The sequence below is a fragment of the Pteronotus mesoamericanus genome, unplaced genomic scaffold, assembly GCF_021234165.1.
Source record: "Pteronotus mesoamericanus isolate MK-2021 breed Mesoamerican mustached bat unplaced genomic scaffold, CSHL_Meso_final contig_74, whole genome shotgun sequence".
Taxonomy (NCBI): Eukaryota; Metazoa; Chordata; class Mammalia; order Chiroptera; family Mormoopidae; genus Pteronotus; species Pteronotus mesoamericanus.
This window is the reverse complement of record NW_026555247.1, coordinates 13,247,166-13,261,252: the sequence shown is the minus strand read 5'-3', so window position 1 is coordinate 13,261,252 and position 14,087 is coordinate 13,247,166. Positions and strand designations below refer to the sequence as shown.

Sequence of the window (14,087 nt, the reverse complement as noted above, 5' to 3'; positions counted from 1 at the left end):
TTATAAGAAGAAAAAAATTCTAGAAGTGAAAGAAATCCTGTGATAACAGGCAAAGAAATCTTTAGACTTCTTTTTAAGTTATAGATACATATAAATATACAATGCATTCTTACTTTCTTTATATTCCAGTACATACACAAGAAATATACATAGTAAGAAAAAAATCCAATTTTCTTAGATTCTTTGTTGCAAAAATTGACAAGTTGTGGCATGAGTCTTAATTGTCCACCACATTAGAAACTTAATATAGATGGTCAAATCCATGTGTTTTGCAGTGCAAAGACAGTTTATGTTAGATTTTATCATTTCATGTTATTCACAAAGTAGTTCTATATATACAAAGTATGGGATGATACATTATAATTTCCATCATTTGACTGGTTTATCCATAGAGAACTACTTAGAAGAATTTTACCTCTATTAATGCAACTTCTTTCATTAAGACCGGTGTTTGAATGTAGTATATATATAATAAAAAGAAATTCTTACTTTTTCAACATATTCTGGAGAAATTTTTTTCATCTTGTGAAATAGTCAAGTAGTCATTTTCATTATAAAAGATGGTGTCACCAACCACTACTCATAAAACCCTCAAACTGTCTGTTATGCCAAATTTGTTTTTCCAAATTTTCACTTGAGAGTAACTTAGATGATCATTTATACACAAACTGAACTCTCCACTAAGATAAAATTTTTAGTCTTTGCTCTAATATAAACTCTATTTGCAATGTAAAGAATGGCTATAAAATCATGTATACATATATATTATACAGAAACACAAATACATATTATATATAGTATATATTCACAAAAAAGGGGAAAATATGATATCATGTCTGGGAGAAAAAATCAAAATCATTCCCATTTTACAGAGAGAGGTATTGAGGAAAGATTAACTTTCTCAAGCGTTATAGTGGTTTGGTGTAAGATAGTTTAGGACTCCGTTTCCCCAGCATGGAATCCAGGCAGCGCGGTGGAAAGAATACGGACTGGGTAGCTAGAGAGACGGAGGTCTGAATGTCAGCTGTAGCACTTCCTCGTCGGGAGAACGCGAGCAGGTTGCGCACTCTCTCTGACCCTCGCAGCACCTGCCTGAACGTGGGCGTGGGCGCGGGTAACCTACGGCGGGGGGTGCTGGGAGGGATGGCCTCCAGGCTCTGCACAGGGCCTCGCCACATGGACGCGAGAGCCACGGTGACACTTTATGAAACAAGTGATCACACATTCCTAAGGGGACAGAATTCCTTAGGAGTCTTTTCTGAGGATTATTCTGAAGGAAGGAAATAGCAAAAAAGGAATTATATTTTCCTAAAAAGATCCATCTTGCACGCACCACACACAGTCCATGTACCGCTTTCACAAATTTTAAACATAGACCGGGTAGGTCTTGCAGCACAGGGTGAAGTTTTCACTGCCAGCTCCCCAGGAGTCAGACATTCTGCCTCACGTCTCACAGGGAATTCTACTGCAGGTGAATCTGGTGGATCATTAGTCTACGGGGGACACAGGAAAACTCTAGTGACTTGGACCAAATCTCTAGTGTATTTATGTCATAATAAACTTTGGTCAGCGGCCACAATGAGACGGGAATGTGATTCTACAGTTAGAGTCTATTTCATTTCATAAAAAGACACTGGAGGAATAAAGAACTTTCATTTATTTGATGAATATTCTTAGTGTATAATGATTGTCATATAATGTAGAAATGGACACATTTTATAAAGGCTAATGTTCAATCTGATTAAAAATATTTTTCTAAATATTCTAAAACAATATTTTAACCATTAACCATACTTTTTCTGTAAGTATAAGGTAGGTTTAATGCTTGGAACTTCTTTCAATTCCTATGATCTGTGAGGGAATACTGTGTAAACAGAAGTGTTTCGAGTTAAAATTCAATGTCTGCTTTCATAAAATTATATAAGCAAAAAGTCTATGTAAAAGCTCTATTTCATATACCATTTAAAACAGTAATTTTCATTCTTTAATACACTCGTTTGTAAAATCTTAACATTTTATTTTAAGATTAGCATTTGGAAAAAGACAAGGATAATTATACCATACCTTAATAACCTTTAAAATCCCCACGTTTGTTCTTTCATTCATTTCTATGTCAAACCAATTTCCCTCATTTCCAGAGATAAAGAAAATTACTGCTATCCAGTTAGCTGAGAACTCCTCATCCAAATCAATGACTCTAATTTGGAGCAAATCTGAATACAGAGCATTTTCTTCAATTTTTATGGAATACTGAAAAAAGAAGTAAAAAAAAAAACCTCTGTGAGTGAGAGAATTATACTAGACTTATACTGAATATTTACAGTTATTCAATATTTAGAAAAAGGATCTGTGTTTATAGTCAGACTTTTCAGTGTTCAAATATTTTCTCCCTGTGCTTTGAATAAACAAGCACAAAGTACACGTCTAAATTTGGGTTGCATGTGACTAGAGAGAACATATATATCTATCTGTGAATAGGGTTGTTCAAACAAATTTTAGGATGTCATGAGTAAAAATTATTATTTTCAAAGACAAATACTTACTGAAGGTTGTTCCATGTATGGGATGTTGTCGTTGACATCGAGGATTTTAATGCTGCACTCACAGTCTGCTGACAAACCACCTGCTCCTCCATCTCGGTCTGAACCTCTTACAGCAAGAGAATATTGGCTATATAGCTAAAATGCACATTACATACAATAGATCAGTTGATACAGACAGTCCTTATTCTGTCTCTTGCAAAGTCCTTTTAAAATATTGCCACAAAAGTTACATAAATCTATGGTGGTGATAAGGGTAACAGATGATGGAAAATTCACAAATCGCACATGAATCAATATGAAAGTTGCCACTTCTAGTCTCTAGTCTCCAAAATAGTTGTCCAACCTCATTTTAAAAAGCAACACTCTTAAAGGCCTCCTTCCGTATTCTATTCTCAGAATGTCAAAATGTTTACAGGGGATAAAGTGGGTCACAATGATCAGGAGGAAAGAAATTAAGGTTTATCAAGAATTTTGGTTTGAAATTTCCATACCTTGGATAATCAGCCCCCAGTGTGGAGGAATAAAGGACAGATAACATGGTTGCATTTCTCAGGGGGTGATGGAGGCAGGTTGTGGCCGTGAAATTATTGATGATCTGTCTTCTTGATTCTACTCAAGGTGTTTAAATTTTGAGAAGCTGGTATGAGCTTTGACTGCTTTTCAAGAAATATGCATAACTGCATTCTCATTCGAAACTGTGATGTACTCTTAGAGGATTCATAGCTAGGGACATCTCGGAGTCTCCCCGTGGACCCCAATTAAGAATATGTGCCCTGGTGGCATCCCAGTAAATGCAGAGTTCTTTCCCTCCTTACAGCTTTCACCACTACAACTCTTTCGACATTAAAGTACTTTCACTGGGTTCTTTAAGAAAGCTTGAGAAAGAGCTAAATAGTCCATTTCTTCTGATTATAGTTTCAAGCAAGTATAAAAGGAAATATAAGTAACCTAGAAACCGATGGCTTTTGGATCATTAAGAAGTGTTAATATAATCTGATTTATGCTTAACTTCTAGGCCATTAACAGGAGATTGTCATTTTTAAATAAGTCTACTGAGCCTTGGCTGGTGTGGCTCAGTGGATTAAGTGACCTCCTGCAAGCCAAAGGGTCACTGGTTTGATTCCCAGTCCGGGCACATGCCTGGCTTGTGGACCAGCTGCCCAGTTCAGGGTGTGTGAGAGGCAACTGATCAATGTATCTCTGGCACATTGCTGTTTCTCTTCCTCTCTTTCTCCTACCCTTCCCTTCTCTCTAAAAGTATATAATTAGAATCTTTAAAAAAAATAAATAGCTATATTGACTAAAATTAATAGGGTATAACTTAGAAAGTAAAACTTCCTCATTCATAGCTCGTACAATATGTACAGGTCAGCTATATTCTATAAATATTAAAAAATAATGAAAAGTTGATGTTTTTACATTAAGTTATGAGACCACAGGGCATGGTAGAAAACCTATAATGCTGATCATTACCTGATAACGGTCACTAATTGTTTTCTGTTTTGTAAATGCAAACATTGATCTGGATGTTACTTAATTGTTAATGATCATTGTGTTTTTGTGATTCATATCCCAAGGTAATCAATGGGCTGTCAACAGGTGCAACACAGGAAGTAAAAGAAGATTTTTTTGTTGTCAAAGAAGTTTACAATATACTGTGTTAAAGAAAGATAAACAGCCCTGGCTGGTGTGGCTCAGTGCACTGAGCACCGGCCTGAGAACCAAAGGGTCACCCGTTAGATTCCCAGTCCGGGCACAGGCCTGGGTTGTGGGCCGCGGCCTCAGTTGGGGGCGGGCAAGAGACAACCACGCACTGATGCTCCTCTCCTTCTCTTTCTCCCTCCTTTCCACTCTCTCTAAAGTAACAAATAAATAAGATCTTAAAAAAAAAGAAAAAAGAAAGATAAACCAGTAGCTTAGCCTGTAAAAATTCTCGGAGCCTCAGCCATGTTCATGCACTGTGATTCTCCGAGGTGGGGGATATTCTAGCAAAATACTGAATGTATATGTTGTGGGCCCTCAGAATACAGTTTTCTTAAGTTGAGGCAAATGCTGGCAGATTAAATGAAAGAAATGACAGTATAAAATGTATGTGAGGAACCCCCCTCTTTTCATTTTAAAGATGTTTTTATGTCATTACCATTATGTAAAAAGATTAGGCAATTAAAAATTTAAAACATAGTTCCTTTTTTCTCTCTTAGGTACTCTTGCTTTTAGAGTCAGTTCCTATGGACTAACCGCTCAAAGAAAAAGAAATTACCTCTCTGTCTAGAAAATTATTCATTGTTCGAATTTCGCCAGTGTATCTGTTGATAATGAACATGGATGAATCAGAAGGCTCCTGGCTTATGATCTTGAAGGCTATTTTGGAGTTCAAATTATTGGGTTCATCTGCATCAGTAGCATTGAGTTTCATCACCAGGGTATCTAGAAATCAAGGAAAATGTATTGCTATTGGACAGTTTCCATTTTTGTCATAATATAGTATCTTACTTTTTCAACAAGTTGTTAGGCTTTTTGGTTCACATCATGTGCACTTTTCCATTTTTCCTTTCTCCTCCTTTCACGTAGTCATATATTACCTCCTTTCTATACGTTTGCATTGACGACAGATCACATTTTACCAAGAACCTAGAGATTGCTGATAGTTCGAAAACGAAGAAATGTTGGATTCTGCCTTTCCATTTCCTATTCTAGTCTAATGTTGTTGTTTTTTTAAGGTCACTGTGGTGAAACAAAATGATATTAAACAAACTGATACCATCAGCTTCTCAACTTTGTGGCACTTTCCTGATGTATGACCTTGGTCTCAGTTTCCACACCTGTCAATGGGGATGATAACAGTACTGTCCTCTGTGAGTTCATGAGCAAATTAAGCAGCTTCATGTGAGAAAATCATACACACTTCCTACTGGCTAATGCATCCTCAGTAAATATGTCTTATTGCTCTGTTTTGAATGGTCCCTAGTTCAGGGCTAGGGAAGTAGAAGGTTTAAAAAGATGCTTATTTAACTACATCCTTTGTCCTATCTTTCATCTTTACCATTAATGCTAGAAGCAGTTTTGATGAAGAATGATCTGGAAGCCAATATATGCTTAATTACTTAATAAAGTTGCTTACTTACTTGCATTAGAATTCTCTTCTATTTGTCCTAGAAAAGTAGACATAGAAAACACTGGAGGGTTGTCATTTATATCCAAGACCCTAACTCTGAGCTCAAGAACCCTCTCTAAATCTTGTCTTTGTGCATTTAGGGCCCGGCAGTAGATCTGGAAAATAAAAGAGGAATAATTATATAATTCAACAAATCTTACATTTTTATTTTGCTTGGATCAGTACTAGGCACTGTGTAACTGAAAAAAAATAACACTACTGGAGTGTAAGCACAAGCAGTACTTACAGTCAATAAGTGCAGGTAAAAATGAACAAAAAATACCATTTGAGGAAAGGTCACATGACCAGCTATGAAAGGACGAACAGCAACAGTAGGCTATCATAGGAAACGCAATGACTGAGGTAGATCTTGAAGGGAATTTCAACAAGTGGAGCCGGGAATCGGCTGGGTGTTCCAAGGAAAGGGATTCATGGAAGGAAGAAACAAAGTAATGAAAAGGCAATGTTTGGAATTAGGAATAGGGACTACTGGGGTTGAGGCTGTGGTAAAGGAGAGTCCCATGGGAGCTTCAAAGAAACAGAGCGTTCGTAAGGTAGGTCGTGGCTATATGGGTGCTTGTATTCTCATTATTATTAGGTGTGTGCATAAGTATAATATAATGTGTATTATTTTACCTATGGTATATTTCATGTAAAATGCACTGTGCTTTAAGAGGATCTTACAGGCTGCCATGCTGATTTAGGGTGATTTGGGAAAACATTATGGGAAACAAAGCAGGAATATTTAATTGGAAGAGAAGACTCGGGGATTAAAATAATGTTAGGAATACAGACAAGCAGTATGAGTGAAAGCAGCAGGCATAGATTATTCTCTGAAGGCATTTTTGGAAATGGATTGATGAGGTTTTAATAGAAGAAGTTACTTCATTGAGGGAGCTTTTCTTTATTTCTTTACTTTTAATTTTAAGTATTACCAAAGTAGACAATGATGGAAGCAACCCACAGAGCAAGCAGAAAAATAAAGTTCTTGAATACCAGGTAAATGGGAAAATGGAAACTCTCGAGCTATATTAAAGAAACATAGAAGGTTCATCTTGCTTTTGGATTTAAGGTAGACCATTTCTGAGCAGGCAGGGAGAATTAATTGTAGGAGTCTGTGGCAGAGAGCCTGAGATATTTTAATGGAGTTGGTATGAGGTCAGCTGCTTGAAGTAGGAATGACGTTAAGGGTTTGAAGAGTGAGCACTTAAGCTTTGTCATAGCTACCGTAAAGAATAGAGTAAGATTCATTTAAAGAGGAACTGAAGTCTTTCCAAGGCAAATGCTGTGCTCAGGTGAGCTTGAGCAACATGCATTTATAGTAAAGTATGTTCACTAAGAAAAGGCTCCTGTAGCACCTATAGAATCATCACTTGGCCCTAGAGTTGGCGGAGACCAACATTCTCAACTGTATTAAGGAAAGTAAAGGTTGAGTACTTGCCCTCCAATGCAAATGCTCTAGTCTGCCACTTGGGCCGGGCCAAAGGTTAGCATTTTTGCTAAAGCAATTAGGCGAAACACTCTTCAGTCTCTCAGCCCTCTCTCTGTGTCTCTGGGTCATAGCTGCTCATGAATTAAGAGACAACCCAAAATACCTATACTGAGACTCTTAAAATGAAATCAAATATGAGCTGAGCTTGAGATATTCCAAAAATAACTTAGGACTGAACATGTATATTGACACAGCACCCACTTACAATGAAAAACGGGGTGACTTCTCGATCAACTATGGATGTTATGTTGATTTCACCAGTTTTTTGATTAATCACAAAGATTCCCAAAGGTGGTTGATCAATTCCTACTCCAGAGATGTGGTATGTAACTTGCTGGTTTGCAGCACAATCTGAATGGATCTGCGGAAAGAGCACAGTTGAAAACATGACAGGCTGCAAAATAAGTCTGTTACACTTCATATATAATTGCTCTCTTTTTAAAGATGTGTTGAATGTTCTGTCCCTGTTATTTTGGGGGAAGTTCTGGAAGTAGAGAATTATTTTACTAGATAAGTGGTGTAGTTAGAGCTCTAATATTTCAGTGGTAACTGTTAATGTAATAGAGGAAATTCAGTTTGTATCTAACAAATAATAAAAAAGTAAAATATCACCCTAATACTTCTAGCCTATACAATCATCATTTATGTGTTCATTCATTCAACATTTACAACTTGATTGTATGATTTTCAGGTTCCATGCTAACACTAGGTCTAGAGCAGGGAACTACTTACCATTTTAGTGAGTGTACCAGTGTTTTTTTTAACATAACTTTGATCTTCCAATTCAAAAAAAATTTAATTGTACTTTTAGAAGACTGAGGTGGATTTATGTAGGTAAGAAAAGGTATCTTACTGTAAGAAGAGGCTCTTAATTCTGAAAATGGAGAGGATGTTTTAGCAGGAAAGTGAGGAGACCAGCTTAAATAAATGGTTATAGAAATCAGAACTCTTTTTTTAAAATAAAATATTGCATGGGGAATGTCCCTGTGTGTATTTATGTGAAAGTGCTATGTTTGAATGTGTGTCAGTGTATGTATGTGTGCGTATATATAAATGTATATGAGTGAATCTGTGTGTTGATGTGTTTTGGAGTGTGCACATGTGTGTAAAAAGCATATAAAGGGAAGTGAAAGGAAAAATATTACAAAAGAGGGTACATGGTGAATGCTCATAAACAAGCCAAAAGCAGGAATTTAATTCTAATAGATTATGAGGCAGAAAGAGCAGACATTGAAATAGTTCCTCTAACTGTGCCGAGTGGTAAATTCATTACTTAAATCACTATCATTATAAAATCTAGAGTTTAAGGTAACACATGATTATGTATGTGTATTAATGTCACCAGTAAGGTGAGTCGGTGTTTAACTGTTTAAGCGAGTGCCTACATTTCTTAACTTATCCTTTTAATGGCTTCAATTTTCATAACCTGAATGACTATTCTGTTTTACATCATAACTTCTCAGTGAGATATGTTCATAAAATATTTAAAAGACAGGTTCTTTTGAAACTTTAACTTCATCCATTTTGATTTTTTATGTTTTGGGGTTGATACTCACTTTGGCTATCGGGTTCCTTTTAGAGTTGTCTTCACCTTCACGGCAGGCGGCAGCAAATTTGATCCATTCACGTTTTTGCCTTCTGATTGAATGCCACTTGATGGTGCCATTTTTAGTGTTATAATCTCGTACCTTGAAGGGGCAGGGTAAATTAGTGATATCTATTAACTTTTATTCATAATTCACATTCCACTAAAGAAATGGTAGGAGAAGTCATTGTAATGACAGAAAGAATGCTTTTTTGGGGAAGACTGGTAGTTTTGATACTCTATTAATTTACACCTAAAATTAACTTTACTTATAAGGTGAATTCTGGGGTAGAGGGTGGGACATCAGGTTTATGTAGTTACTCCCAAACCACTGACTTAGTTTTTTTGTTTTTGTTTAATACATATTTCCTTAAATATTTTAACTTTTTCCTTTATTGTATTTTTCCATTACCCTTTAGTGTCCTGATACTACCCACCCACAGCAGCCTCCACAGTGTTGTCCTTGTCCATGAGTCCTTTTTCCTTTTTGCTCAATCTTTCTAAATTGAAGAAATAAATTCATTATATGTTACCTGGATTTGAAATTCACTGTTAACTTCCATCACCACCTATAAAAAATATGATAAAGACAATATTTAATTTTTAAATAAATGCTTTGAAATTTATGTTATCAAATCATTAAATAATCAAACAATCTGAGTCATTAAAATTACTTTCTCAGAGTAGATAGTAGGTGGACCTTGTTTATCTCTCAGGTGTGACAATGATGCTAAATGATTCTTTTTCTTTTAGTTTTGACTTTTCAATTTTGTTCTTCTTCTCTATATTACTTTTACTTTTTAACCTTTTTTTTCATTCTTAGCCTATGTGATGTAGGTAATCATATGAGCCAGGATATTTGAAGCTAGAACAGAGGGGGAATGAGGGTTGGAAAATAATGTTCTCTTAGTAAATTCTGTGCCTGAAGAGCTGTAGGTATTTAGTGTAGTTCAACAGTAAATTATGATACTAAAACTTTTGACTATAGTTTTAGCACCTGAGCAGACTCAGATGAAAATAGAAAAAAAAATGTTTTGGGATAAAGACAGCATACGAAGCATAAAGTATCCAGAAAGCTTCAAAATATTTGTTTCTTCGACAAATACCATATGATCTCACCTATAAGTGGAACCTAACCAACAATACAAAGATGCAAGGAAAATAAGACCATCAACACTGAAAGGAAAAGGAATCAACAGAGACAAGAGGGAAGGGAGGGTGGGGAAAAGGAAGGGAAGGGGAAAGTCAAGGAACATATAGCAAGGACTCATGGACAAAACCAAAGGTGAAGAGCTGAGGGAGGGAAGGAAGGAGGGGGCAAGGGAAAGTGGTGGGTGGTAAACAGAGACAAATGTATTTGAAAAACTAAATTAAAATAAAAAAATAAATAAACATTCTTTTAAAAAAATATTTGTTTCTTAATTTTCTAATTCTAAATTGATGGATTTTTATTATTCTTGAAAATATTAAGATGACAAATTTATTACTTGCTTTGAAATATGAGAATATACAATTTTAAAATAGAAACAAATATTTTTATATAAAAATGTACTCATATTTGGCATTTTAGAGTTCACACTAAACAAAGTCAATGACATAAATGCATCCTTCCATAGCAAGGAGAAGAAATTCAGAGTGTAGTGACAAATTGCTGGGTAAGGAACTTCCATTAGTTTTTTCTCTTGCATTAAATAAGTGAGCTAGTCAAGCACAGTTCTGCCTAATTTCAGCTCAGCTATGGCCTTGACTTTTACACATGATTTGTAGTGCTAATCAGGGTAGTTTAATTTTTTTCTCTAAAAACCAAAGGCATTTCTAAAAACACAACACTTGTGTATTAAGTTTAATATACGAGCATGCCTAAGACATTTTAAAATATCTTCTTAAAAAATTAGGTGTGGATTTTAAGGCTAATTTGTATGTATAAGTTTTTTTAGTATAATTTTTATTGCATTTTTTAATTACCGTTTCATCCCTTTATATCCTGTCCCCAGCAACACGGCACTGTTGTCCATATCCGTGAGCCCTTTATCCTTTTTCAAACCCTAAGAGTTCCTTTTCTAGTTCAGATGTGTGGGTCATTGAGGTAGTGTAGGGAATCTGTGTTATGAAGTGAAAACAGGGTGTGAGGGAATAAGGTAGAGTGTACTTTCACTCACTGAGATCTTTAGAGTTAATCTGACAGTACCGGGCGGCAATCATTCCTATCTGTATCAGAGCCCAAACCTGGGTTTATACCTCTACATCCGGACATGCATTCGCTGACAGTGAAATTTTGTATTCAGAGGAGGGTTTCGGTTCAGCCTTCTCAGCTCAGGATTCTCTCAATCACAGAAACATTTTCTCAAAAGGACATGCTTGTAGAGTCTTTCACAACCCATATATTCAAAAAGTTTTGAAGACACTCAGGGACACGTATTGTATGCAGTCAGACGACAGCCCCTAAGGAGGCTTTTCTATATAGAAATGCTCTATATAACAAAAGCGCAATCTCTCCTCCCAACTTCCCCTCCCCTCCCGACTAGCTATTATCTGTTCTCCGTCTATGAGTCTGGCTCTGTTTTGCTTATTAGTTCAGTTCATTTGTTAGATTCCCCATATGAGTGAAATCATAAGGTATTTGTCTTTCTCTGACTGGCTTATTTCACTTAGTGTAATGTTCTTCAGGTCTATCCACACTGTTGCAAAAAGGAAAATTTTCTTCTTTTTTATGGCGGAGTAGAATTCCATTGTGTAAATGTCCCATAGTTGTTTTATCCACTCATCTATTGTTGGACACTTAGGCTGCTTCCATATCTTGGTGACTGTAAATAATGCTGCAATGAACACAGGCGTGCTTATGTTGTTTCAAATTAGTGTTTTGAGTTTCTTCAGATATATTCCCAGAAGTGGGATGGCTGGGTCAAAAGGCAGATGCATTTTTAATTTTTTGAGGTTTCTCCATACTGCTTTCCACAGTGGCTGCACTGTGCATTCCCACCAACAGTGCAAAAGGGTTCCCCTTTCTCCACATCCTCACCAGCACTTGTTGTTTGTTGATTTATTGATGATGGCCATTCTGACAGGTGTGAGATGTATTTCATTGTGGTTTTTATTTCCATTTCTCTGATGATTAGTGATGTTGAGCATATTTTCATATGTCTATTGGCCATTTATATGTCCTCTTTAGAGAAGTGTCTATTCAGGTCCTTTGTCCATTTTTTAATTGGGTTGTTTGGTTTTTTGGTGTTGAGTTTTGTAGTACTTTATAAATTTGGAGATTAACCCCTTATTAGATGTATTGGCGAATATGTTCTCCCATTCTGTGGGTTGCCTTTTTATTTTGTTGATTTCTTTTGCTCTGCAAAAACTTTTTAGTTTGATGAAGTCCCATTTGCTTATTTTTTTTATTTTGTTTCCCTTGCCTGGGGAGATATATCTGATAAAAATTTCTAAGGACAATGTCCAACATTTTGCTGCTTATGTTTTCTTCTATGATTTTTATGGCTTTAAATTCCACTGCTGGGATTATACCTTCAGAATTCTGAAACATCAATTCAAAAGAACCTATGCAACCCAATGTTCATAGCAGCACAATTTACAATGGACAAGTGCTGGAAACAGCCTAAGTGCCCATCAGTAATTGAGTGGGTCAAAAAACTGGTACATTTACACAATTGAATACTATGGAGCAGAAAGAAAGAAGGAGCTCCTACCCTTCGCGTCAGCGTGGATGAAACTGGAGAACATTGTGCTAAGTGAAATAAGGCAGGCAGTGAAAGACAAATTCCATATGATCTCACCTATAAGTGGAACCTAATCAACAAACAAGCAAGCAAAATAAAGCCAGAGACATTGAAATAAAGAACAAACTGACAGTAACCAAACTGACAGTAACCTGAGGGGTGGGGGGGGGGCGGTAATGGAGCAAACAAGGGGAAGTGTCATCAAGGAACATGTATAAAGAATCCTTGGATGACATCAATGGGAGGGGGGCTGTTAGGATTGAGTGTGGGATGTGGGGGTGGGTGGGGCAGGAGAGAGTTGGGGGGAAAATGGAGACAACTGTAGCTGAAAAACAATAAAAAATTGCACTCAGATTTAATAAATAAAATGTGAATCTTTAGTTCTTATTTCTGCCTCAATAAGACATTTTTAACTTCAACTTGAATTATTTTTAGAATTGCCAAGTATGAAAGCTGTTGTTATAAATAAGCACTATCTATATTACTTGAAAAATAAAATTAAGGTTTGCACTTTAAAAATACAAATAATAGTATATTCAAAATATAGTAAATAACTTTTTATAGTGAGCTTTAATTTTACCATTAAGTTAAAATAAAATTTAATGTTTAAGTACATTTTTTAAATCACTGTAATTGATAATTCAAGAAAATTTGTACTTATGATTAATATGAATAGTTTAAAAAGACAATATTTTTATTAGAGGAGTTATATACTCATGGTATATATTTAATGTTAATCATTATAATCATTACAATTTATTAAATGATAACTAAGTACTAGACAACATGTTTAGAGAAATCCATGCACTTAATCTCAACAAGAATATATGGTCAATACTATAATTATCTCATTTTACAGATGAGAAATTGAGGTTTCGATATTAATGACTTAATACAACCCAGTACAATTCAGCCTAAATATGTGCTTGAGGTGTGGGTTTTATAATTAAGTACAAGATAGCCTATTTTATGTAAATTACTAACTAAAATATATTACAGAGAACTGACATCACAATTTTAGAAATTCAAAAAAATTTTGAATTTTAATCTATTCTCATATTATCCTTGTGATAAGGAATGCTTATATACAACAATAATAACAGTAATAGTCATAATAGGTGGGGGAGGAAGAAAAGCAAACAGCCCAATGCTTTGGACAAGTAACCAAAATATTACTGTCTTGCTTGGGTGCAGAATTGAAATGATGTTAATGCAGCTGTGTGCTTCTTGCTACCTTGAACTCATGAACAATTATTCCTTTCCTTGTAGATGTTGGATAAGCGTGTACGGATACCTCGTTTGTCTGTTTGGGAGCCTGTTCTTCATACCTACGGGACTGTGTATTCATCTCTTCTCTCTTTTGCATTTCCTTTACCACACGGAAGTGTCAGCACCGCTGTTTGTTTTGGAGAACCATGCCAGAAGCCACTAACCTTCTCACTTTATGAAACTGTGTCATTCTTTTTCTCATGAGAGGCAATTTAGGCAGAAGACCAAGTAGGTTTCACTGTATAGTCAAGCTCTTAATTAGATTACCAATTAAAAACAGCCAGGTCTTCTTAAAAATATGTTGTGTTGACATATCTAT

At 35.7% G+C, this 14,087-nt stretch overlaps 1 protein-coding gene across 1 annotated transcript in view; it reads right to left on the bottom strand.

The window, feature by feature from the left end:
• The window catches only part of LOC129078820 (desmoglein-1-like), a 35,382-nt gene extending 21,535 nt beyond the window's left edge, over positions 1–13,847 (bottom strand). The window contains exons 1-8 of the mRNA XM_054583809.1: positions 13,734–13,847; positions 9,308–9,343; positions 8,746–8,877; positions 7,395–7,550; positions 5,669–5,813; positions 4,804–4,970; positions 2,544–2,678; positions 2,065–2,250 (exon numbers count right to left, since the gene is read on the bottom strand). Of these exons, the coding sequence (XP_054439784.1) occupies positions 2,065–2,250; positions 2,544–2,678; positions 4,804–4,970; positions 5,669–5,813; positions 7,395–7,550; positions 8,746–8,877; positions 9,308–9,343; positions 13,734–13,847 (1,071 nt within the window). The remainder of the gene's footprint in view (positions 1–2,064; positions 2,251–2,543; positions 2,679–4,803; positions 4,971–5,668; positions 5,814–7,394; positions 7,551–8,745; positions 8,878–9,307; positions 9,344–13,733) is intronic.
• Positions 13,848–14,087: the final 240 nt, after the last annotated feature.